Source organism: Microchirus variegatus (genome assembly GCF_963457635.1).
Source record: "Microchirus variegatus genome assembly, chromosome: 3".
Lineage (NCBI taxonomy): Eukaryota > Metazoa > Chordata > Actinopteri > Pleuronectiformes > Soleidae > Microchirus > Microchirus variegatus.
In genome coordinates, this window is record NC_139804.1 from 2,912,918 (window position 1) to 2,938,673 (window position 25,756).

Sequence of the window (25,756 nt, forward strand, 5' to 3'; positions counted from 1 at the left end):
CGTTCAGCCCCTGGCTTCCTGATGTGGACGGGAGGCAGCAGGCAGCAGAACTCTGTTAAGCAGCAGATGTTTTGCACTGTGGCCGTTACCCTCATTTCCTGGGCGGAGAGCTCCGCGCTCTATTAGACAAGTAACAGGAACCACCAAAAAAAGAAAAAGAAAAGAAAGAAGAGCTTGAGGGAGAGAGAGAGAGAGAGGGAGTGCAGAGGAAAAGTTAGCCGAGCTTAGAGCTCCCACAAATCACTTTGTCACCAGCAAGCTCTGACAAGCACCAGGAGAGAGGCAGAAAGGCAGGAGGTGTGAACAGGGAGTCGTGTCAGAGGAGACTCGAGAAGAGAGGGGAGGGCGTGAAGGAGCTGTGACGTGAGCGGACGAGGTGATACCGATGGATGGATAGAAAGTGGACACAGACGAGGCTGCAATCTGATTCCTGAAGCAGCGTGAGCTGAGAGGAACTCTTAACAGTTGCTGTTGTTGTCATTGCCGCTGCTGCTGCTGCGTCTGGATGGTACGGTCATTGAAAGGGGAAGGTTTGTCAAGCTTCAGTCATTTATATTTCCTAACTGGAAACGACGGCCGATCGTTGGTAGCATCCCGCGTACTAACGTGTTTGAGAATGGAGACGCATTTATAGAGGGGCAGCTGCTCTGTGTGTGGAGGTGTTGAAAGCCACTTCTGGTGAACTGCAGCTGTACACTGATCACATGCCGTTTGAAAAAAAAAAGAGGTAGTCACTCAGAGTGGAGAGCAGCAACGAGTTTGTCACATTGTTCTTATTAACTTGACTGTGTGTGTGTTTTTTTTTTGGAATAAGATTGTAGACACGTTTTTTTTTTGAAAACTCTATTTTACTTTCACTGCCTTCTCTGTGGACACTCGATCATCGCTGGGTTAACTCGAAAGCCCCTGAGGGTTGTATCTGGGGCTGTAAAGGAAGTAAGAGGTCATCTGATCAAACTTCACTTACAGAGAAAAAGGAAGGTGGTTTAGGTCGGATCACTGCCGTCCTCTCTCTGACAGAGACGTTTACACGGGTATTAGATGTTGCGTCCGCGTTCAGAATACCTCGTAATCTCCTCTGAGAAGCCTTGTTTTAGTCATTCTGAGCGTCCTGCTTTTCATTTAAACTGCTTCACTCAGAGCGTCTGGCACTGTGCTGACACGTGGAGTCAGGGTTTGTTTTAGCTCGTATGGACTCTGTTGGCGTTTGACAGCTCCACTCTGGACTCCTTCAGTCGTCTGGGACGTCACAGAGTTACCTGTTTGGCTGAGTCAGAGGTTGGCTCATCGTTCCATGTCTGTCTGTACCGTGCCGGGAGATTCTCTCCACCTGCTTCTATGCAAACAAGTCACAGGCGCTAGGTGGTTTTCACAGCACTGGTAGTGCTGCTAGTCCTGGACGTTTGGGGACTCTCCACACTGCCTTAATTGTTCTGCTGTGTGTAAACACCACCTTTCCACGGTGGTGTGATTCACTGTTCCCTAAGCGTCGGAGGCAGCGAGTGAAATAGAAAAAGGAGGATTTTGCCCCCAAAAAACACTCATTTACATAATTTGTAACGGCGGAGATTGGCACCATGAAGCTGGCACTGTTGATGCTCATGGTCGTGTACACGGTGGGCAATGTCAGCAGCATGTCTACATGCAAGACGGTGGACCTCGAGATGGTGAAGAAGAAACGCATCGAGGCCATTCGGAGCCAAATCCTCAGCAAACTGCGTCTGCCGAAGGAGCCCGAGCCGGATCAGGCCGGAGACAAGGAGGAGATTCCCTCCGCTCTGCTCTCGCTCTACAACAGCTCCAAGGAGATGCTGAAGGAGCATCTTGAAGAGGTCCAGACGGACATCTCCACCGAGCAGGAGGAGGAGGAGTACTTCTCCAAGGTGCTCCACAAGTTCAACATGACCAGTGAGTACCACAGAGCTGTGTTTTTTTTCCAATCTTACATGGGATCTCGCACTGTAATGACAACTATTACACAACCAAAGCTCGGCATAATAATACCAAAAAAAAGTCACCAATCCTATTTCCATTTTGGTCCTCGGTTGGTAAAGAAATGTAGTGACACCACGTTCGACGCTCTTAAGACCCCGTTATCAGTCATTTTATCCCTTTAAAACACTAAGCTGTTAATAACACAGCTGTGCTGATACCACAACACGGTGGCCAACATGTATTCAACAACATCACTGGTCGCGTGATCGTGTTTGTACGTGCGTACCAAAAAGATAGGAATACTCTGGACATACGTGTACGAACCAATCAATGTTCCCCGTCTTAGACGTCGTAAAATGATTTAATGATGCTGCCGTGGTTGTTCCCGTGGAGTTGATATCAAGTGCAGACAAGTCTGTATTCAATAAAGAATTGCATTACATCAAATCGAATCAAATCATGCCCGATCATACTGAATTGAAACATGTCGTCGTCCCCCCTTAAAAATAATTGTGCCTGAATCTAATCTGCCTCTTAAGGAGACACGCAAACACTTAAGTTTTAGTGTGTATTGGATTTTAAATCCATTTTCTGATCAGTTAGGGTTTGGGTTGGGGTTAGGGTTAGCTTATTAAGAGTTCGCTAGATGTTTTTAAAAACTCAGCCTCTTACTGAGACATGAAAACATGTGGGGGTTAGTGTGCATTGGATGTAAAATATATTTTCTGATGGGTTGGGGTTAGGGTTAGCTTATTAAGAGTTCTCTCGTTGTTTTTAAAAATTCAGCCTCTTAAGGAGACACACAAACACTTACGTTTTAGTGTGTATTGGATTTAAAATACATTTTCTGATAAGTTGGGGTTAGGGTTAGCTTATTAAGAGTGCTCTCATTGTTTTTAATAACCATGAAAAGAATTCATGTGTTATTCCACTTGTAAAGCAGACCCTGTAGTACAAAGCCACAGCGGCCACTGCCCCAAATTAATCATGCTTTGCCTAATGGTTTTTTTTTTTCTGCGAATTCCAATCTCATCCATAAATTCCCCCTGAACACGTGTATCCCTTCTGATCTCCACCCAACATCTTCAGGCAACCGGAGGAGTTCAGAGATCACAGGCGTTACAAGTTAGTGGTACTGAGCGTTGCATCTGGTCTGATGCTCTGGCGTTTGCTTTCATGGCATCTGCAGCATTTTGTGTGTTTTTTTTTACTGCTTTATTAGCGCTGTTTGTTTGGCGTGCCATTTGCGTATGCTGCTCGTTCAGCCAAATGGTTTTTGGCTGTAATTTTCGAAGCTATTATGCTAAACATATTTTCCCCTCTGGGAAAATTGTGTCTTTGCTCCATTGTTCTCCACATGCCTACACTGCTCACCCTATCAGGCAGGCATCCACACTATCCCTCTTTTAATCCAACACTTCAACAAGGAAGACTTTTTTGGTGGAAGGACGGAGCCCAAAATAAACAGGAAAACAAAGCAACTTTGACACCGAAGGGGCATGATTTTTGTTCTGCTTAGATGCAAATCCATAGAAGCGGAGGGGGAAAAATAGAAAAATTAGATTAAAGACAACATGTACTCCTTCACCCTCTCGCTCTTTCATTTTCTGTCCCTTGGGGACCGGGGGTTTCCTGAAACCTGAGCATCGGGTTCTCCCTTACTTATCCTGTCACCTGTTCTCCATCACATCTTTCTCTTTCTCTTTCTTTTTTATATTTCATATTATTTATGCCTCCCCGCCGCTCTCTTGCTTCTCCCTCTGCAGAGTTTCCTGAGAACTATTATCAGTGTGTTTGCAGCGTGTTTGTGACAGGGGCAGCTTCGGGCAGGAAGGAAATCAGGCCGATGGCCACTGAGATCTTGACTGACTCAGGTCCGGTTTGAGCGGTGCCCATGGGGAGCAATGTGTTTCCTACCTCTGTGGAATGCCAGAGAACACCCCTCTGTGGGCCTGAGTCCTCGGTGCAGCCCCTGAAAACAGAGCCTTATCCCTCAGTGTGTTCTTCTTTAACAGAGCCAAGCTTTTTTCCCCCCACACTGGGAAAAAGAGCCAACGCCAAAGTGCAATTGCAATTATTATTTATATATATATATATAAAAAAAAAAAAAGAGAAAAGAAAAGCTCAGCCCTTATTTGAGTATGTGTGGGAGGGAGCCAATCCAACTTCTGCTGGGAAGTAAATGAGAGATGACTTTTATTTTAACAGAGTAATTTAAGTCGACTCCCACTGGAAAGAAAGTTTTTCGAATATTCATCAACTGGCTTCGCTTTTCGCTTATATTACAAAACAAGCTGTAAGGGACGCACAGTTTTTTTTACGCACGGCGTGTTCTTTACGCCTAATTGTTTTACTCTCCATTGCGGTGACTCGTATGTGGTGGATGAGGCTGAATTCCCCCCTGTCAGTTAGCAGCAACACCCATTTCTAGAAGCCCACGCACATTGACCTTGAAAAAAATGGTCCAAATGTTATTGAGCTCACTCTGCCCTTGAAATAAGCTCATGACTGCAGGTTCGACGGTTACGTTTAATGGAGAATGAAGCCGCTGACGCGACCACGAAGGGTCAGAGAAACAAGACATTGACGAGTGGGATGTGTGAAGGTGGAGCTGAGTATATGGAGAAGGCAGGTATTTAGCCTGTTGCTGGAATCTGGTTCCTCCCACTGATAATTACAGGCCTGACTCTCTTACCTGTTACAACAGCTGTCCCGAGGATCGGACCCAAATCCCCCCCTCCCCACACCCATGTTAGTATACTGGCTCGGGCGCTATCTTTACCCCTGAATCAGGCAGAGCGAGGCCTTATCTGAAAGTTTACACTTTTTCCTGCGTTGTGTTTAGATCACACAAACCCTTTCAAAGACAGAATAAAACCTTTCTGCAGCAGCAGCAGCAGCAGCAGCAGCAGCAGCAGCAGCAGCAGCAGCAGCAGCAGCAGCAGCAGCAGCAGCAGCAGCCACTGTGCCTCTTTTGGGAGGTGACTTAATTTCCTGTTTCACAAACACTCTGTTAACCCGTGGCACATTTATCACAGTCGACTTAAAAACTTAGCTTAGAGAGAGACGAGGACTTTTCCGAGCTCGGTGTTGCGCTCGCTAATGTCATCTCAACTCTGCGCACAACGCTACGCGGTTTACGATGACACTCGCGTCCTTCCATTCATGCTCTTTACAACCAAACGTTTGACTGGGTCGGCACAGGGTGGAACCGCTGAAATGTCATCTCGTTTCCCTTTTGCACTCCGCACTCCAGCTCTTTTCACTTTCAGTTTGGCAGCCGAAAAACGCCTCGCGAGCTGCTATGCAGCCAGAACAGATGGACGATGCCGGTAAATGATACACAGGCGGCCCCCTGATACGGAGGATCCTGGTACGGCTTGGATCGGCCATGCAACACAAATATGTGAGGTGTGGGGTTGGAGCTGCTGTCGTTGAGCAATTCCTGGATGTGAGAGTTTAGCCTCCTTGGCTTTGGCAGGCTTCAGCAGAGTTAGTGTTTGGGTTTGGGTTAAACCCCAGGCTGACACTCCTCCACAACTCACCTCACATCATATCTTGTTGTTTTTCTTTGCGTTGAGCCTGTCATACCTCCTACATCGTTGCTTATCTTCGCACGTCTCAAGATAGTTCGGAATTTTGGACATGAGATGGAGGCGTCTGGAGACGTGTTCAAGAAATTTCATTCAGTTCTTCTAGTTGCCGAGTTCGCTAGGCCTATCGCTAGCGCAAGTCACTGGTACAGGTTAGCATGGCATTAGAAACACTCATAGCGACTCCGCAGTGCTAATCAATTGTAAAAGCAGACTATCGACGTACATATCTGTGTTGATAGAATGTTTGAAATAAAACCAACCTTGCAATTTGAAGGGTTTATGTCTCAGCAGCAGCAGCGCGTCATACTTCCGGCAGCGGTGGACTGATTCCGCTGCTGCTGAGAAAGTAGTCCCTCAAAAATTCATGCGGTGCGAGGTTAGTTTTGTTTCAAATATTGCGGTGAATTCCAATTCCTTGCTTAACCCTCAATCTTAACCCTCAATCTCAAAAATGCGCTCCCTCTAGTGCAAGTGCTGTACCGATTCTCAGAAAAATTAAGTTGAGGGCCAAGTTTAAGGGCTGTATCGCCCTCAATATTGAGATTTTCCGAGACCACCCTTGGGAGCAAGGGCTACCCAGAATGCATTGCGTGTTTTCACATAAGAAAGATGGCGTCGAAAGCAGCTTACACTACAAATGAAGTATTTTCTTTGTTAATAGAGATATAAAAATGATGAAAACCATTGTATTATCTTAGTTTAGGCCCATTTTATGGATTACTGACGTCATTGTTGCGTAACATTTATTATTATTTTACGATCTTTTGTCAATAGTCGGCCGGTGCGGACAAGCGATCGTTTGCTATGGTTTACTTTCCAATAAGTTGTGGTGTGTGGTAACTGTCAGCTGAATATGTCCGTGGTTGTGGTATTTGTATGAGTATCATCTTATAACTAACTGACAACCTAATAACTTGACTGACAAACGGATCGTAATAAATAATCGTGACGTAAATGTCTTCTTCTTCTTCTTCTTTTTTGGAGTCAACAGACTGGACGCAGCTTTCGCGTTATTCTGCCCCCTGCAGTCTGAAGACGTATCTGCATTTAAGGGGTGTCCCATTTCTAAGTGACAAAATAACCCTCAACACTTGGTTTTGAGGGCCAGTTAAGATTAAGGGTTGAGCTTGAGGGTTAAGATTGATGCCTAATGCCATGCTAACCTGTACCATTGACTTGCGCTAGCCATAGCACCAGGGAACTCGGCAACTAGAAGAACTGAATGAAATTTCTTGAAAACGTCTCCATCACACCGACTTGGAGTCGGAAAATAGGTCTTATGTCCAAAATTCCGAACTATCCCTTTAATCCTGCTGTAGCGTAGCGCTCGTAGATGCGCGGTGTTAAAGCCTTCGGTAGCTCTGCTCTGTTCTACGTCAACGCTCTTTGAATGTTCCTGCTGTCACGACGATGATGATGATGATGATGATGATAAGGGCAGGCAAAGGGAGAGAAGTTGCTCGTATGGGAAACTTTAAGGAAAAACAAAAAGTGATCTTTATGGTCAGCTTTACAGCAGCTGGAAGAGATGAGTGTTTGGCTGAAGTCGTGATGATTGAGTAACACTGCGAATCTGGCGATTCCTTTCCATGAATGTGTGGACAGATTTATGAAAAACATGTTTGAAACAAGCTTTTATGATGACAGGCAGAGGAATAAACACTGGGATGACATTTTTTTTTACAAACCTGATTCTTTGACCCTGTTTTTATGTTAAAGTTAGTGCATTTCTGACTTAAAAGTGTACCAACCAGAGCTGGTGTTGATGCTTTTAGAAAAAATACAGGTTTCTTCTGTTATTAATCCCAAATATGAGGTTTTTAAATGCGTCTTGAGCCAGTGTGTTCTTCTAATTGCGGTAAAAAAAAACACAAGCAAATAAAAAAACAAGTACATTTGGTTCTGGTTATGTTTTCCAAAGTCCATGTAGAACATGTGGTAAGAACTCCAACATCCATCTCCATTAATTACCCTGTTAGTCTCACAAGATTAAATGCTCTCTGTGGAAGAAAAGTCTTATTCTTTTCCAAGTCTATTTAGCTCCAATGTGGTTAGCGGAACAGAGTGAAATGAGACATCAGATTCACATTTCTTCTTCTTATTATTATTAATATTGTCTTTATTTCTGTGTAACTTCATATGTGTGAGGAACTGAAATGATATGAATGCATTTATGTAGCTTCATGTTTACAAAGGGAATTGAGTATTAAAGGAGACGTGTTATGCAAAATCAATTGATAAGCTCCACTATCGCGAGAGTGCAGGCGAGGGCAATAGTATCCGGAAGAGGGGAAGTCTGCAAAAGCGTTCTATTCTTGGCTGCACAGTGCAGCACAGAGTTCTACACAAACTTCCAGCCTCGGAGGATTTACGTGTCCAGTGGATACATTTTATATTAGTGCTGGGCACGTCAGCGGTGTTCACGGCGTCAAAGTTATGCCGCGTTTCCATGACGACTGACCGGAAATAGACACACGTGGCGTCATGTTTACGTCCAGGCACCGTTTACCAGTTAGCTGCGTTAGCTGCGTTAGCTCCTTTAGCGCGCCTACAGTCGAACTGGAGCGGTCGGTTTATTAAAAACGAGAAGAGCAGCGCTACAAATAACCAGCGTACCTGTGTACTGCGTATTTGTGCCTCTGTTTTTAAAGTTTAGCGTTACTTTCGAGACTCATTTCAACAATCGGGAGTCACGTAAACATGACGTCACGCACGTCTTTTTTCCGGTCAGTCGTCATGGAAACACGTCACAGCGCTAACGTTGACACCGTCAACGCACCCAGCACTATTTTACATATGACGCTAATGTGTCGGCTCGAGTCGGCAAATGACGGCTTTTCCAAATGCTAACTGCTGTTAGCTGCCGGAGCCTCAGCGACGCTGACGTAGTTTCCTGTGTCTCATTTGCGTTTAAAGAGACAGGCACTCAAAATCGAGCGTTCTGAACAGGGCTGTATTTTGACAAAAGAATGTCGCAGACGTGTTCATCAGGACACCATGAAGCGAGGTCAGCTTGTATAAATAGGTGAGTTGTGAGTTTCTGTGTTTCTCTAACATTTATTACTATATTCAATCCAACAGGTAAAAATACCACACACGACACGAGCTCCAAAAGCATCCCGATATTCTTCAACATCTCTGAGATACGACGGAGTGTCGGGGATTCCCGCCTGCTGACCAGCGCCGAGCTGCGGATGCTTATCAAGAAGCCTAACGTCGCTTCTGAGCAGCGGGTGGAGCTGTACAGCGGTCAGGGGACCTCGGCGCGTTACCTCGCTTCGCGCTTCATCAACAGCCAGCCCAATGAAAAGTGGTTATCCTTCGATGTCACCGAGACCCTGCAGAGCTGGCTTCAAGGGAATGGTGGGTTACAATAAACTCGCTCATCGATTGTGATCGCGTAGACTTTTTATTGAACAGGTTGTGATTTCTGTCTTACGGAGTTTAAAGCCAGAATTCTGAAAATAAAGTCAAAATTCCCAGTTTTAAGGTCAGAATTCCCTGTTTTAAAATCAGAAGTGTGAATATAGTCAGAATTCTGAAAATAAAGTCAGATTCTTGAGTTTAAAGTCAGAATTCTGAGAATAAATCAGAAATTCCCGGTTTTGAAGTCAGAATTCTGAGAATAAATTCAGAATTCCCTGTTTTAAAGTCAGAATTCCCATTTGTTAAGTCAGAAATTCCCAGTTTTAAAGTCAGAATTCTCAGTTTAAAGTCAGAATTGTCAGTTAAAAGTCAGAATTCTGAGAATAAAGTCAGAATTCCCTGTTTTAAAGTCAGAATTCCTATTTTTTAAGTCAGAAATTCCCAGTTTTAAAGTCAGAATTCTGAGTTTAATGTCAGAAATTCCCAGTTTTAAAGTCAGAGTTCTGAGTTTTAAAGTCAGAATTGTCAGTTAAAAGTCAGAATTCTGAGAATAAAGTCAGAAATTCCCAGTTTTAAAGTCAGAATTCGGAGAATAAAATCTGAATTCTGAGTTTAAATCAGAAATTTTGAGAATAAAGTCAGAATTCACAGTTTTAAAGTCAGAAATTCTCAATTTAAAGTCAGAATTCTGAGAATAACGTCAGAATTCTCAGTTTAAGAGTCATAAATTCAGAATTTAAAGTCAGAATTCTCAGTTTTAAAGTCAGAATTCTCAGTTTTAAAGTCCGTACTCCTCCTACATATATATTTTATACAGATATATTTTTCCTGTATGGCCCTAATCCTCTTCTGTGCTGTCTCACCAGCGAGCGAGCAGGGCTTCCAGCTCCGCCTCTTCTGTGGATGCAGCGGGAACGACCAAAAGCCGGACAGTGGCGTTCAGATTTCCATCTCTGGGATCCATACTGGGAGGGGAGACTTGGGGACGTTAGCTAATCTGAACCGGCAACCACCCTACATCCTGACCATGTCCATCCCTCAAAACGTCAGCACCCCCCTCACCGCGTCCCGCAAGAAACGCTCCACAGATGGCAAGGACACATGCACTGCGTAAGTCATTAAGCGCTGCCAGGGGAGCTAGCCAGCTAACCGGCGGTGAGCTAACCAGCTAACCAGTGGGGAGCTCCCCTGTCAAATCTAAAAACCTGGTCTTCCACTCACCTTCCCTGTCTTCTCTTGTGCAGCCAGACAGAGACCTGCTGCGTGAGGAGCTTGTATATCGACTTCAGGAAAGATCTGGGCTGGAAGTGGATACACAGGCCGACGGGCTACCACGCCAACTACTGCATGGGCTCCTGCACCTACATCTGGAACGCCGAAAACAAATATTCTCAGGTTAGAGTGACTCAAATAACTTCTAGTGATAAGTTTTTGGAGGAAATTCATGTTTATCCTGGATCTTTATTCTCTTCAGAGTCAAAAAGCCATCATTTCATAATAACTGTGAGGGAACTAGACCTTTGCATCTTTAGGATCTTGGGTAAAACCAATCAAGGTCCAGTTCAGAGAGAGAGGGTCTTCCTATTGGCTGCTCTCATCTCGTTTTTCCAATACAAGCAACCTTAAACCCTAACCGTAAACCTTTTAGTAGAGTTTTTAAAGGTCCAATGTTTAACAACCTTTGACAATTCATGGTGAGACTGTGGACTTTCTATGGCTACCATTTTCTCTGGTCCTCGTGAACCCAATCAGGCGTCCATTGGACATAAAATGTCCTTCGTGAAAGACTTAAAGACATCTAAATCAGGCTGTGAAAGACGAGGACTCTTCTGCTCATCCCTCCCTTTCCCTATAGTGCATAAGGGGTCTACGGTGGCCTTTGTGGACCACAGAGGATGTCGCTCTTCTTAACCCTAACCCTAAACCCTCTGGAAAGTAAGCTTCAGCTTCAAAATATGAAACCCACGCCATGATTTGTCCTCTTCTCATCCCACTGTCTGTCAAAAACGCTTGGTTTTTAACCATCTTCCCGACTACAGCTTTAATTAAACTCAACAAATAAACGAACAAAGACTTAAAAACCACCCATTTAACTCCCCTTGTCTGTTCCAGTCGCTCTGGCACATGTCATGTGTGCAATGAAACTGGCTAACGCTAACGTCTTTGTGTTTGTTTTCCATCGTGTTTTTAATTGTTTGCAGATCTTGGCTCTGTATAAGCATCATAACCCCGGAGCCTCTGCCCAGCCCTGCTGCGTCCCCCAGACTCTGGAGCCGCTGCCAATCCTCTTCTACGTGGGCAGGCAACACAAGGTACCGACCAGAGCTGCAACTAACCATTATTTTATTCATCCATGTCAGAAAATGCGAAAAGAAAAAAAAACAATGTTGATCGGTGTTTGTCAAACCTGGAAATTACGATGTTCTCGAATGTCTTGTTTTGTCCACAAAACCAAAATGATTGAGTTTTTAATGATTTCTGAAATGGTGACAAAAAAAAACGTGAATGGAAAGGTTTTTATCTTGTTTGATGTAGACGTGTCTGCGTCCGCAAAACAGAAAAACAGTCGTGACGCTGTTGTTGTTGTTTTTCCAAAATGGCCTACTTCTGGCTGGACAAAGCTAATGGAAGTACATTAGAAATTTGTTTGGAATCATGAGAGCAACAAGTGTACCAAGTTTGATTGAATTAGGAACAACTATGTGCAACTTAGACACGATAGAAAGATCCCAAATTTAGCAATTAACGCAATTTTTGGCCAAATTCTGCAAGAAACTTTAGATTAAGCCCAATACTGAAGCTACGCCTTTTGACGTAGAAGAAATAATTAGACTACTTTTAATCATTAATGTGTCTAGAACATATGTACCAAGTTTGACGCGGCTAGCTCAAATGTGCTAGGACAAGTTTATTCAAATGCGTAGACTAGCCATTTTTGTTTTTCCAAAATGGCCGACTTCTGGGTGGACGGAGCTAATGGAAGTACATTAGAGGGACAAGTGTACCGAGTTTGGTTAAAATCGGAACAACTATGTGCGACTTAGACACGATAGAAAAAACGCAAATTTAGCAATTAACGCAATATTTGGCCAAATTCTTGAAGAATTATTAATTTTAAAACGATTAATTTCAGGCACTTGGTTATCACGTGGTAATAACACTTCTTTTTTGTATTATTTTTATAGGTGGAACAGCTGTCCAATATGATTGTGAAGTCTTGCAAGTGTAGCTAAAAATACAAAGACATGCAGAGATGGAAGGAGACGAGTTTGAGACCAAAATGAAAAGTCAATTCGGCTCAAACGTGGTGGAGCTCTGCCGTTTTCCTGCTGGAAGCACACACGGACTGTTTTTACATAGGTTATAGATGATATTTTTGAAATGTGGATATATAAATGTGTCTCTGTCTGGAAATGAATTAATTTATTTGTTGGTTGGACAGATTTTTTGTTTTGTTTTGTTTTGTTTTCAAATGTGTTGTGGAAAAAAGAAAGAATTGGACCGAAATGAGCAGAGAGGAAGAACGATGAATGACGCGTCGTCTTCTTCTTCATCGTCGTACTTTAGCGGTGCTAAATCCCAGGTTTGGAAAACAGCGTTTTTTTTTGTTCCTGGACGAAAATGCGGCAGATGATTTTTGACGGACGGTCCGACCTGGGGAAACCCCGCCCCCTCCACCCCTCCTCCCAACTCCAGCGTATTCACAGGAAACCGTCCGTCAGTTGGTTCTGTTTTTGTTCGCGCTCGTAACTGAACGTCTGCTTCTCCTCAGACTCTCAGAGCCGTGACTAATATCGCTGGTTGTGAGAGTGACGACACCGTGTTTGTTGTCTTTAGCTGGTGACTGCTCTGAGAACGTGGTTGTGGTGTTGGTTTTTAGGGAAGGACACACACACACACTCTGTTACACACACTCACTCTGTTATTTTGTTTTTTTTTCTACTGCCGTAAATTAAATTCATTGCCTTTTAATTTCAGGATAAGATTCCGCTTTGCCTGCACAAATTCAGCGTCCAAATCAATATTTTTCCTTCGGTTTACCGTCGTTTATCGTGCACTTAACATTTAACATTTGTATCTGTAAATATTTTTTTTTTAAAAGTTGCAATAAACATTGATGTTAAATTATCACGTCAGACGGGAAGATTTTTGTCAAAACCACATGTGATGTTTCCACTTGTCAGAGAGGCCTGTGTTGTCAGTGTGTGTGTGTGTGTGTTGCACTTGTCAGTGCATGTATGTGTGTGTGTTTTCATTTCAGTGACAGAGAAAATTTTTTTCTTTTTACGAAATGTTCACAAAAATGTGAATGGAAAGGTTTTTATCTTGTTTGTTGTAGAGGTGTCTGCGTCCACAAAACAGAAATACAGTTGTGACGCAACTTCTTATATCCAATAATCGGTTTACGTACAAAAAGTGGAATTTTCAGGTCTTTTCCCACTATTTTTACATCAAATTTTGTCGGAGCGCTGAGCCCACGCCTTTTGATGTAGAGAAAATCTTTTTACAACTTTTAATCATTAACGTGTCTAGCACATATGTACCAAGTTTGACGAGGCTAGCTCAAACGTGCCACAACGAGTTTGTTCATATGCGTAGACAATCCATTTTTTGTTTTTCCAAAATGGCCGACTTCTGGGAGGGTAGAGCTAATGGAAGTAAATTGTAAATTTGTTTGGAATCACGAGAGCAACAAGTGTACCAAGTTTGGTTAAAATCGGAACAACTATGTGCCACTGTCAAAAAATCCCCAAAAATGATTCAAGAAATTTTCGTTTAAGCCCAATACACGTCAACTTTGTCAGAGCCCTGAGGCCGCGCCTTTTGACGTAGAGAAAATCTTTTGACAACTTTTAATCACTAACTTGTCTAGAACATATGTACCAAGTTTGACGTGGCTAGCTCAAACGTGCTAGGACGAGGTTGTTCAAATGCGTAGACTAGCCATTTTTTGTTTTTTTTAAATGGCCGACTTCTCGGTGAGCGGAGCTAATGGAAGTAAATTAGACATTTGTTTTGAATCATGAGAGCAACGAGTGTACCAAGTTTGGTTAAAACAGCTATGTGCGACTGTCAATAAATTTTCAATTAAGCCCATGCACGTCAACTTTGTCAGAGCCCTGAGGCCACGCCTTTTGACGTAGAGGAAATCTTTTGACAGGTTTTAATCACTAACTTGTCTAGAACATATGTACCAAGTTTGACGCAGCTAGCTTAAACGTGCTAGGACGAGTTTGTTTAAATGCGTAGACTTTTTTTTTTAGGTAAGCAATGGAAGTTAATGGAAGAAAATTAGACATTTGTTTAGAATCATGAGAGCAACAAGTGTATCAAAATCGGAACAACTATGTGCTACTTGTGCAAAATTTAGCATCGAACGCTATTTTTGGCCAAATTCTTCAATACGTTTACCAAATTTCGTCCCGATCCGGTGACTTTTGTCTAACCATGACCCGACTTCTGGGGGCACTATAGAGCCCTGCCGGCTCGGAATGAGGTTGTACCCTGTGTAACTAACTAAATTTCAAGAGTTTTTATGCGCGTAAATCCCCTCAAAAATGAGCGCAATGTCGGAGGAAAATATCTTCAATGTCTCTCATCATCGCGCTCAGCTCAGCTCATGCTTCCTTTTAGCAAATGGCCAAAGTCAGAAAAGAGAGATTCACCAGTGGAAAAGTGTGTGTGTGTGTTTGCCAGGTGTGTGGTCTATTTCTGGGCAACCCTGTTTACTCACAGCGCTAAGCCAGCGCCAGGATTCCCGCAAACACAAGCCCCCGTTTCTTGGCACGTGAAGGGATGCACACCTTAGCAACACTTCGTCGTCTTCTTCTTCTTTTTTTTACTATCTCCATGCACCTCCACGTCCTCCCCCACCCTGTCAGCCCCACCCCTCTTTCCCTCTTTCCCTCTCCCTGCTGCTACTCGAGGGATTACTGGCAGCCCACGAGGCTGAATTGGGAATGAGGTAGAGCAGGTCCAGACCCGTTGGTAAGTCCCAGACTTAAGGGCAGTGACTACATGGAAAATCAAACACACACACATGAAAACACTGAACCCACTGACACACAGACACGGCCCTGCGCATCAACGTCAAGCGCCCTTACATAAGCTTTGTGCGTGTGCTGCTAACAAGGTGACAGTGATCTGTGGCGTCTTGTTCCGACGCTGCGTCCATTACCCAGGTTTCCCCTCTCGGCAGCGCAGGAATTTGTCCTTTTTTGTTTTTTTACTAAGAGCACTTGTTTGGTGAAATGAAACACGATCGCAGCATAATTAAATCACTGTTTCTTCTCTCTCCCCAGAGGATTCCATCAGATCTGATGCCAGGTCTTGATTTTTAATAGCACAACGTGTACCGTGTTCTCCTGACGGGGGGAAATGTAATTGGACTGCGAAAAAGGCGTAAGAAAACACGACCATTATCGCATTTAAATGAGGGAAAAACACAAGGTTTGTTGATCATTAAGCCCCCGAGCACGAAGGAAGTGAGAGGAACTTATTGTTCTCGCTCATTTTTTAACGATGTCAATAAAAACTGTTTTTATGAACATTATCAAGTTTCCAAGTTGTGTTAAATGCTGAATTTAGGATTTTTGAAGTTGTTCCGATTCTAACCAAACTTGCTACACTTGTTGCTCTCATGATTCCAAACAAATTCCTAATTTACTTCCATTAGCTCCGCCCACCCAGAAGTAGGCCATTTTGGAAAAACAAAAATGGCTAGTCTATTCATTTGAACGAACTCGTCCTAGCACTTTTGAGCTAATTTTGGATTTTTTTCTATCGTGTCTAAGTCGCACATAGTTTTTCCGATTTGAATCAAACTTGCTACACTTGTTGCTCTCGTGATTCCAAACAAATTTCTAATTTACTTCCATTAGCTCCGCCCACCCAGAAGTCGGCCATTTTGGAAAAACAAAAAATGGCTAGTCTTACGCATTTAAACAACCTCGTCCTAGCACGTTTGAGCTAGCCGCGTCAAACTTCGTACATGTGTTTTAGACACGTTAATGATTAAAATTTTGCAAAATATTTTCTCTACATCAAAAGGTGTGGCCTCAGCGCACTAACAAATTTGATGTGTATTGGGCTTCGTTGAAAGTTTCTTGAAGAATTTTTGGGATTTTTTGACAGTCGCACATAGTTGTTCTAATTTTAACCAAACTTGGTGCACTTGTTGCTCTCATTATTCCAAACAAATTTCAAATGGACTTCCATTATCTCCGCCCACCCAGAAGTCGGCCATTTTGGAAAAACTAAAAATGGCTAGTCTACGCAACTCATCCTAGCATGTTTGACCTAGCCACATCAAACTTGGTACATTTATTCCAGACACCTTAATGATTAAAAGTTGTGAAAGGATTTGCTGTACGTCAAAAGGCGTGGCCTCAGCGCTCTGACAAAAAATTGATGTTAAAATGGCAGGAAAACTACTTTAAAATTCCACTTTTTGAAAGCTTCAACGTAAACAGAACTACGTGAAATTTCTCACGAGCGGCCCGAGTTAAAATTTGTTCCTGAAAATCGCCAGCACTCGCACGTTTCGCTGTAATGAGCAGAGAAAGCACAGAAATGTCAGGGGGCCTCATAAATCTATCACAGTGTTAATGGAACAGTCCCAGGGGGACGTTAAATTCAAGTGGGCTTATCCTCCTCGAACCCACGTTCGTTTCTCAGCAGCTGCTTCCTCTAAAGGCCTTGGGCCTTTTTTTTTACAGGACAGAGACAAACTGCTGACACCTCCCGCCTCGGACTGAAGCAGCACATCGCAGAAACACAAGAGAAAAACCAGTGACGAGTGATGCCTGCAGCCTTTCAAGGTCAAGCAGGTGTTAGCTCGCTGCTAACGCTAACACACAGACGCACACGCGCCGTGTGTTTGCAGGAGTCGATGAGTAAGCGGCGATAATGAGTCGCTCAATTCTCACACACGCGATATTTGGCGACGCTGACCTCTCGCCTTTTCCATTAAATGCTATCTTCGGGTTCCGTCTCACACACGACCGTCTGTGACATTTGCTGATCTTTTTCATCCGCAACCGGTCGTTAACGGCGTCGCTCAGCGCAGTCCGGTCCTGATCCGCGGTGTAATTCCTGCTCACTGTGACCTTAATAACACAGCCCCGGTGTCCTGCTGCTGCTGCTGCTGCTCAGCTCTGCTACACAAACACACACAGCTGCACCGACACCATTGTTACTGCAGGTGCACACACACACACACACACACACACACACACACACACACACACCCACACACACACAGATCTGCTATATGATGTCATTTGTTTTTATTTTGACAGAAAGTGGCCAAAATTGCGTTAAATGCTAAATTAAAAAAATAAATAAAATTCTATTGTGTCTAAGAAGCACATAGTTGTTCCAATTTTAACCAAACTTGGTACACTTGTCGCGCTCGTGATTCCAAACAAATTTCTAATGTACTTCCATTAGCTCCGCCCACCCAGAAGTCGGCCATTTTGGAAAAACAACAATGGCTAGCCTTACGCATTTGAACAAACTCGTCCTAGCATGTTTGAGCTAGCCTCGTCAAACTCGGTACATATGTTCTAGACACGTTAATGATTAAAAGTTGTGAAATTATTTTCTCTACGTCAAAAGACGTGGCCACAGCGCTCTGACAGATTTGATGTGTATTGGGCTTAATCGAAAGTTTCTTGACTAAAGTCTCCTCGTCTTCACCTGTGTCCTCGTCTTCGTCTCCTGGTCTTCGTCTTCGTGTCCTCGTCTTCACTTGTGTCCTCGTCTTCACCTGTGTCCTCGTGTCCTTGTCTTCACTTGTGTCCTTGTCTCCTCCTCTTCACCTGTGTCCTCGTCTTCACCTGTGTCCTCGTCTCCTCGGCTTCGTGTCCTAGTCTTCACTTGTGTCCTCGTCTTCACCTGTGTCCTCGTCTTCACCTGTGTCCTCGTCTCCTTGTGTCCTCGTCTTCACTTGTGTCCTTGTCTCCTCGTCTTCACCTGTGTCCTCGTCTCCTCGTCTTCACCTGTGTCCTCGTCTCCTCGTCTTCACCTGTGTCCTCGTCTTCGTCTTCGTGTCCTCGTCTTCGTGTCCTCGTCTTCGTGTCCTCGTCTTCGTGTCCTCGTCTTCGTGTCCTCGTCTTCGTCTCCTCGTCTTCACCTGTGTCCTCGTCTCCTCGTCTTCACCTGTGTCTTCGTCTCCTCGTCTTCACCTGTGTCCTCATCTTCGTGTCCTCGTCTTCACCTGTGTCCTCATGTCCTCGTCTTCACCTGTGTCCTCGTCTTCACCTGTGTCCTCGTCTCCTCGTCTTCACTTGTGTCCTCGTCTTCACCTGTGTCCTCATCTCCTCGTCTTCGTGTCCTCGTCTTCACCTGTGCCCTCGTCTCCTCGTCTTCACTTGTGTCCTCGTCTTCACCTGTGTCCTCGTCTCCTCGTCTTCACCTGTGTCTTCGTCTCCTCGTCTTCACCTGTGTCCTTGTCTCCTCGTCTTCACTTGTGTCCTCGTCTTCACCTGTGTCCTCGTCTCCTCGTCTTCACCTGTGTCTTCGTCTCCTCGTCTTCACCTGTGCCCTCGTCTCCTCGTCTTCACTTGTGTCCTCATCTTCACCTGTGTCCTCGTCTCCTCGTCTTCACCTGTTTCCTCGTCTCCTCGTCTTCACCTGTGTCCTCATCTTCGTGTCCTCGTCTTCACCTGTGTCCTCGTCTTCACCTGTGTCCTCATGTCCTCGTCTTCACCTGTGTCCTCGTCTTCACCTGTGTCCTCGTCTCCTCGTCTTCACTTGTGTCCTCGTCTTCACCTGTGTCCTCATCTCCTCGTCTTCGTGTCCTCGTCTTCACCTGTGCCCTCGTCTCCTCGTCTTCACTTGTGTCCTCGTCTCCTCGTCTTCACCTGTGTCTTCGTCTCCTCGTCTTCACCTGTGTCCTTGTCTCCTCGTCTTCACTTGTGTCCTCGTCTTCACCTGTGTCCTCGTCTCCTCGTCTTCACCTGTGTCTTCGTCTCCTCGTCTTCACCTGTGCCCTCGTCTCCTCGTCTTCACTTGTGTCCTCATCTTCACCTGTGTCCTCGTCTCCTCGTCTTCACCTGTTTCCTCGTCTCCTCGTCTTCACCTGTGTCCTCATCTTCGTGTCCTCGTCTTCACCTGTGTCCTCGTCTTCACCTGTGTCCTCATGTCCTCGTCTTCACTTGTGTCCTCGTCTTCACCTGTGTCCTCATCTTCGTGTCCTCGTCTTCACCTGTGTCCTCGTCTTCACCTGTGTCCTCGTCTCCTCGTCTTCACTTGTGTCCTCGTCTTCACCTGTTTCCTCGTCTCCTCGTCTTCACCTGTGTCCTCATCTTCGTGTCCTCGTCTTCACCTGTGTCCTCGTCTTCACCTGTGTCCTCGTCTCCTCGTCTTCACTTGTGTCCTCGTCTTCACCTGTGTCCTCATCTCCTCGTCTTCGTGTCCTCGTCTTCACCTGTGCCCTCGTCTCCTCGTCTTCACTTGTGTCCTCGTCTTCACCTGTGTCCTCGTCTCCTCGTCTTCACTTGTGTCCTCGTCTTCACCTGTGTCCTCGTCTCCTCGTCTTCACTTGTGTCCTCGTCTTCACCTGTGTCCTCATCTCCTCGTCTTCGTGTCCTCGTCTTCACCTGTGCCCTCGTCTCCTCGTCTTCACTTGTGTCCTCGTCTTCACCTGTGCCCTCGTCTCCTCGTCTTCACTTGTGTCCTCGTCTTCACCTGTGTCCTCGTCCCTCTCACTTCACACCTGCTCTGTAAGTAGAGATGTTTATCATCAGCCTCTTTTCTCTTCCTCTCTCATCCCTTTGTTCAAACTCTGCCAGATCTTTGATGGGGGAAGAGAGAGAGGCGACCACACAGGTCTGCAGGCAAGGAATTCACACTGAGTTAAAACACTCAGAGAGGCTGAAAGACACACTGTCGTCACTGAGAAATGTACTTATATTTGAATGAATACAACATTAAATGAATCATAAATACACTCTATACATTGTTCATGTGGTAAACGACTATTCTAGCTGCAAACGTCTGAAGAATTAAGTTGAGGGGTAAGTTTAAGGGCTGTATCGCCCTCAATATTGAGATTTTTCCGAGACCACCCTTTGGGAGCAAGGGCTACCCAGAATGCATTGCGTGTTTTGACATAACAAAGATGGCGGCGAAAGCAGCGAAGCGAGTGCGATACAAATGAAGTATTTTCTTTGTTAATAGAGATATAAAAATGATGAAAACCATTGTATTATCTTAGTTTAGGCCCATATTATGGATTACTGACGTCATTGTTGCGTAACATTTATTTGTTATTTTATGATCTTTTGTCAATAGCCAAGTACAAATGACGTAAATGTGTTCTTCTTCTTCTTTTTTGGAGTTGACAGACTGGACGCAGCTTTGGCGTTATTCTGCCCCCTACAGTCTGAAGACGTATCTGCATTTAAGGGGTGTCTACGGTGGCCCAGAGGTGTCAGGACAAATACAAAAGCCACAACACGAATGCAAAAGCCACAACACAAATACAAAAGCCACAACACAAATACAAAGGCCACAACACAAATACAAAAGCCACAACACAAATACAAAAGCCACAACACAAATACAAAGGCCACAACACAAATACAAAAGCCACAACACAAATACAAACGCCACAACACAAATACAAAGGCCACAACACAAATACAAAGGACACAACACAAATACAAAAGCCACAACACAAATGCAAAAGCCGGAACACAAATACAAAGGCCACAACACAAATACAAAGGCCACAACACAAATACAAAAGCCACAACACAAATACAAAAGCCACAACACAAATACACTTAGGGTTGGGTAAATATAAATAAACTGTACATATAAACTATATAAACTATTATACTCGTACTCCTGAGCTCAGTGGACGTTATAAAGGATTAATTTATTCATGATTCGTGTCTTTTTAAAAACCCTACGTTTACATCAGGGGTCGTCATAGATTTTTCTGGAATCTGACGTTTGCAAAAACCCCACAATAGCAAACACTGGATCCTGGAATGGTTTGTTTAGATTAAAGTTGATCAGATTAGCCAGAGTTGTTTGAGTAATCTCCTTCCTTTGTTTAGGTCAATGTGTTCCATTTCAGTCACAATCTTCTTCTTCTTCTTCTTCTTGTTTTGGTTGTAATTATCTGTTTATTAGGAAATGTCACAACTTATCAGTGGAAAAGTACAAATGGATTTACAGTTGTTAACTTTTTGTATCAATAGTTCATGTTCCAATATGAGGCAAACGGGTAAAGACATTAAATGAATAAATACATAGAAATGTCTGTAGCAGTGATTCAGATACTGAGATAATATTTGGAAACTCCCCCCAAAAAAGTGAACGTTCCTTCAGCTCGTGACCTCGACAAAATCTGGTCTTAACACTCTTAGAAATAAGGGTTCCAAAAGGGTTCTTCTACAAGGGCTGAGGTTCTACCTTGAACCATTTGCTTCTGAAAAACTCTTTCCCGAAGAAAGGGTTTTTCAAGGGTTCTTGGTAACACTAATGGTTCCAGTGAGAATCATTTTGATCCAGAGAACCCTTTAAAACCCCTTTCCTGAATAAAGGGTTTTAAAAGAGTTCTTGGTGGAACCCTCCAATAGGGTTCCAGGTGGAACCTTTATAAAAAGGTTCTACCTGGAGCCAAAAAGGGTTCTCCTATGAGGACAAGCTGAAGAACCTTATATGGTTCTACTTAGCACTTTTATTTCTAAGAGTGTACACTCTTAGAAATAAGGGTTCCAAAAGGGTTCTTCTACAAGGGCTGAGGTTCTACCTAGAACCATTTCCTTCTGGTTTTTCAAGGGTTCTTGGTAGCACTAATGGTTCCAGTAAGAACCATTTTGATCCAGAGAACCCTTTAAAACCCCTTTTCTGAATAAAGAGTTTTTAAAGGGTTCCAGGTAGAACCTTTTTTGGTTCCAACCAAAAAGGGTTCTCCTATGAGGACAAGCCGAAGAACCTTATATGGTTCTACTTAGCACTTTTATTTCTAAGAGTGTGTAAAGTATGGATATTTATACTCTAAGTCCTGAGCTGAGTGGACGTTACAAAGGATTAATTTATTCATCACAGGGTCGTTTTAAAACATCACATTTGCATAAGAGACAAAGATCAGGTCAATAATCAGTAAATATGTTGCACTCATGTGTGTCACACTTCCTTTAGTCTAAGTGGAAACATCATGTATTGACATCATGTTTTGTATTCCCTTGTTTGGATAAATTTCATTTCGGCCACAATCGTCTCGACGATTTAATTGAACCGTTTGTTTCTGCTTTGAGTCTCTGAGAACGACGACAGATGAACAAAGGAGAAGTCACTTCCTCTTCCCCAGATGTGCAGCGTTTTCTTTCACAACCAGTAGCTGAATTTGCTCCGGGATCAAAGAGAACGACGGAGAAAACGCGAGCGATCGCTCTTCAAAGTGAAAAGTACAAAGGGGGAAAGTATGACGAGGCGTGAGAGAGAGAGTCTGAGTGTGGTTAGAGAAACATGCTGTGACTCTGACTCTGACTCTGACTCTGACTCATGTGCACGACTTCAGTCACAAACACATGTTTCCTAAAAAAAGGAAAGGTACCAATTACATCTGGACGTCCTCGTGGTCCGGCCCCTCCATTTCCTCTGTGCTCTCTCGATGCAGAGGGACAAATAACTTATAAACAGCCACGATCTCCCCGGGTAATAAACAGAGGAAAAGATCTCACTCTCTCTCTGGGGTCGGATTAAGATTAGGATTAACCCTCAGAGGAGAAGCCGCCTGTAAACAGCAGTGAAATCTCACAGGAGTGAACTCCACAGGGTCATCGTGATGGTTAAAGGTCTCAAGAGTGCTGCACGCTAACCCTTAAAAGGGGTTTTTAATAAGAGGTTTCTTACTTGCTATTAATTAGCCAACTATATATCTAAATTTGCTATTAACTAGCCAACTATCCATCTAAGGTTGCTATTAACTAGCCAACTATCTATCTAAATTTGCTATTAACTAGCCAACTATATATCTAAGCGTGCTATTAACTAGCCAACTATCTATCTAAATTTGCTATTAATTAGCCAACCATATATCTAAACTAGCTATTAACTAGACAACTATTTATCTAAATTTGCTATTAACTAGCCATCTATCTATCTAAGCTTGCTATTAACTAGCCAACTATATATCTAAGGTTGCTATTAACTAGCCAACTATTTATCTAAGGTTGCTATTAACTAGCCAACTATCTATCTAAGCTTGCTATTAACTAGACAATTATCTATCTAAGGTTGCTATTAACTAGCCAACTATCTATCTAAATTTGCTATTAACTAGCCAACTATATATCTAAGCTTGCTATTAACTAGCTAACTATCTATCTAAGCTTGCTATTAACTAGCCAACTATCTATCTAAGCTTGCTCTTAACTAGCCAACTATTTATCTAAGGTTGCTATTAACTAGCCAACTATCTATCTAAGCTTGCTATTAACTAGCCAACTATCTATCTAAGGTTGCTATTAACTAGCCAACTATCTATCTAAGCTTGCTCTTAACTAGCCAACTATCTATCTAAGCTTGCTCTTAACTAGCCAACTATCTATGTAAGGTTGCTATTAACTAGCCAACTATCTATCTGGGATGTGCTCCCAGAGGAGAATCCGCCTCTAAATAGCAGTGAAATCTCACAGGTGTGAACTCCACAGGGTGATCATGATGGTTAAAGGCCTCACGAGTGCTGCACGCTAACCCTTAAAATGGGTTTTTAATAAGAGTTTTGTGACTTGTTCTAAAAAAACATTTACTGTAAGAGTAGAAATAAAAGTTTTATTCTTGGGAGCAAACTTTCTAATGTGGTTTTGATCCGTTTTGATGGATGATTCAACATGAACTTTTTATTTCCTGGTGACAAAGTGAAGTTATGGCTCTGTTATGAAGTCTGGTCTCGTTTGTTTGACCAAAAATAACCGTAGGCAGGACGGCTGCAGGACGGCTGCAGGGCGGCTGCAGGGCGGCGAGACGGGCCTTCAAGGACACGGGTCACTCAGGAAATTAAGCTTTTTATTTTTCAACCGCTTCGACCACAAGTTAGTCTAACATTTGCTCAGTCAATGTGAGATGAGTAAGACAACGGCGACATCTTTGAATTATGAATAACATCATTCAGCTCCAGTCTCACATTAATGCTCCATGTCAGGGTTTCCCTGCTCAAACACACCTGGTTCAGCTCAGGTGTGTAATCTCTGCTGAAGCCTGATAATGACCCATTTATTTGAATCAGGTGTGTTGGAGCAGGTTAAACATCTAAGACATGCAGCACAGTGGCTCCACAGGACCAGGACCAGGACCAGGACCAGGACCAGGACCAGGACCAGGACCAGGACCAGGACCAGGAGTGAGTCATAAACACTGTCTTGGCTACAACTTTCTGCCCAGTTGAGATCCAAGGTCAGTTTATCCACATGGATTGTAAAGTTGTTTGAAGCAGATTCTCCAGGTCATGAAATACTTACGCTCCATTTCTGAAGTGTTCCTCCACAACAAGTTCTCACGTTTTATCGCATTTATTGTTATTATCCGACTCTCCTGCCTTTAGTTAGGACGCAGGAGTTGCAGTATATCTCAGCATGCTATTAACTATCTATCTTAGCATGCTATTAACTAGCCAACTATCCATCTTAGCATGCTATTAACTAGCCATCTATCTATCTAGGCTTGCTATTAACTAGCCAACTATCTATCTAAGGTTGCTATTAACTAGCCATCAATCTATCTAGGCTTACTATTAATTAGCCAACTATCTATCTAAGGTTGCTTTTAACTAGCCAATTATCTATATTAGCATGCTATTAACTAACCAACTATCTATGTAAGGTTGCTATTAACTAGCCATCTATCTATCTAGGCTTGCTATTAACTAACCAACTATTTATCTAAGCTTGGTATTTACTAGCTAACTAACTATCCAAGCTTGCTATTAACTAGCCAACTATCTGTCTAGGCTTGCTATTAACTAACCAACTCTCTATCTTAGCTTGCTATTAACTAGCCAACTATCTATCTTAGCATGCTATTAACTAGCCAACTATCTATCTTAGCATGCTATTAACTAGCCAACTATCTAAGGTTGCTATTAACATGCCAGCTACCAATCTAAACTTGCTATTAACTAACCAACTATCTATCTTTGCTAGGTATTAACGAGCCAACTATCTATCTCAGCATGCTATTAACTAGCCATCTATCTATCTAGGCTTGATATCAACTCACCAACTCTCTATCTTAGCATCCTATTAACTAGCCAACTACCAATCTTAGCATGCTATGAACTAGCCAACGATCTGTCTTAGCATGCTATTAACTAGCCAACTATCTAAGCTTGCCTGCAGGAGATCTTCTGGTCGCCTGTTCCCCAGCTTTGACGAAGGTGATTGATTTCTTGGAGAATTATGTCGAACCTCGTCCTTCCATTGTTTGTGGGAAACTGTGTGTGGAGACACAGATGGATCGGACTCCAAATGTGTACACATATGGCTTCTCCACATTTCAAACACAAGTTTGTAGAGGTTTTCAATATCGCATTTGACGTAGAGGCACTGGACGTGACGCACAAAAGCTGCCACATGTGGCTCTGGAGCCGCAGGTTGCAGGTAACAGCAGTAACAAAGAAGGTAGTAGAGGTTACAAAAACACATATATATGTACGGTAAAGCAGGGGCAATTGAGGGAGGTGTGACTCACAAATCACACCACGCTGGAGCTAAACTGACAGTCGACAGGAAGAAATATTACCCCCCCCCCCCACACGCACACTTTTTGGCCGGTGTCGCGCTGAAACCCGACTCCTCTAATTGACGCGAGTGAAGGCAGTGAGGTACGAAGGGAGGTGT

The 25,756-nt window shown here is 43.5% G+C and overlaps 1 protein-coding gene across 1 annotated transcript; it reads left to right on the top strand.

Annotated features, from left to right (window-relative positions):
• Positions 1-1,321: 1,321 nt before the first annotated feature.
• tgfb1a (transforming growth factor, beta 1a) lies at positions 1,322-12,949 on the top strand. The gene is made up of 6 exons (XM_083886019.1): positions 1,322-1,908; positions 8,613-8,894; positions 9,764-10,007; positions 10,142-10,292; positions 11,099-11,209; positions 12,083-12,949. Exons 1-6 carry the CDS (start codon positions 1,578-1,580, stop codon positions 12,128-12,130), a joined length of 1,167 nt encoding a protein of 388 aa, XP_083742145.1. The 5' UTR covers positions 1,322-1,577; the 3' UTR covers positions 12,131-12,949.
• Positions 12,950-25,756: the final 12,807 nt, after the last annotated feature.

Excerpts from the sequence above, each read along its gene's own strand:
- tgfb1a (XM_083886019.1), top strand. The coding sequence starts at position 1,578 with ATGAAGCTGGCACTGTTGATGCTCATGGTCGTGTACACGGTGGGCAAT. Across the intron at positions 8,895-9,763 it reads GAGCTGGCTTCAAGGGAATG|CGAGCGAGCAGGGCTTCCAG; the intron begins GTGGGTTACAAT and ends CTGTCTCACCAG. Across the intron at positions 10,008-10,141 it reads GGCAAGGACACATGCACTGC|CCAGACAGAGACCTGCTGCG; the intron begins GTAAGTCATTAA and ends TCTCTTGTGCAG.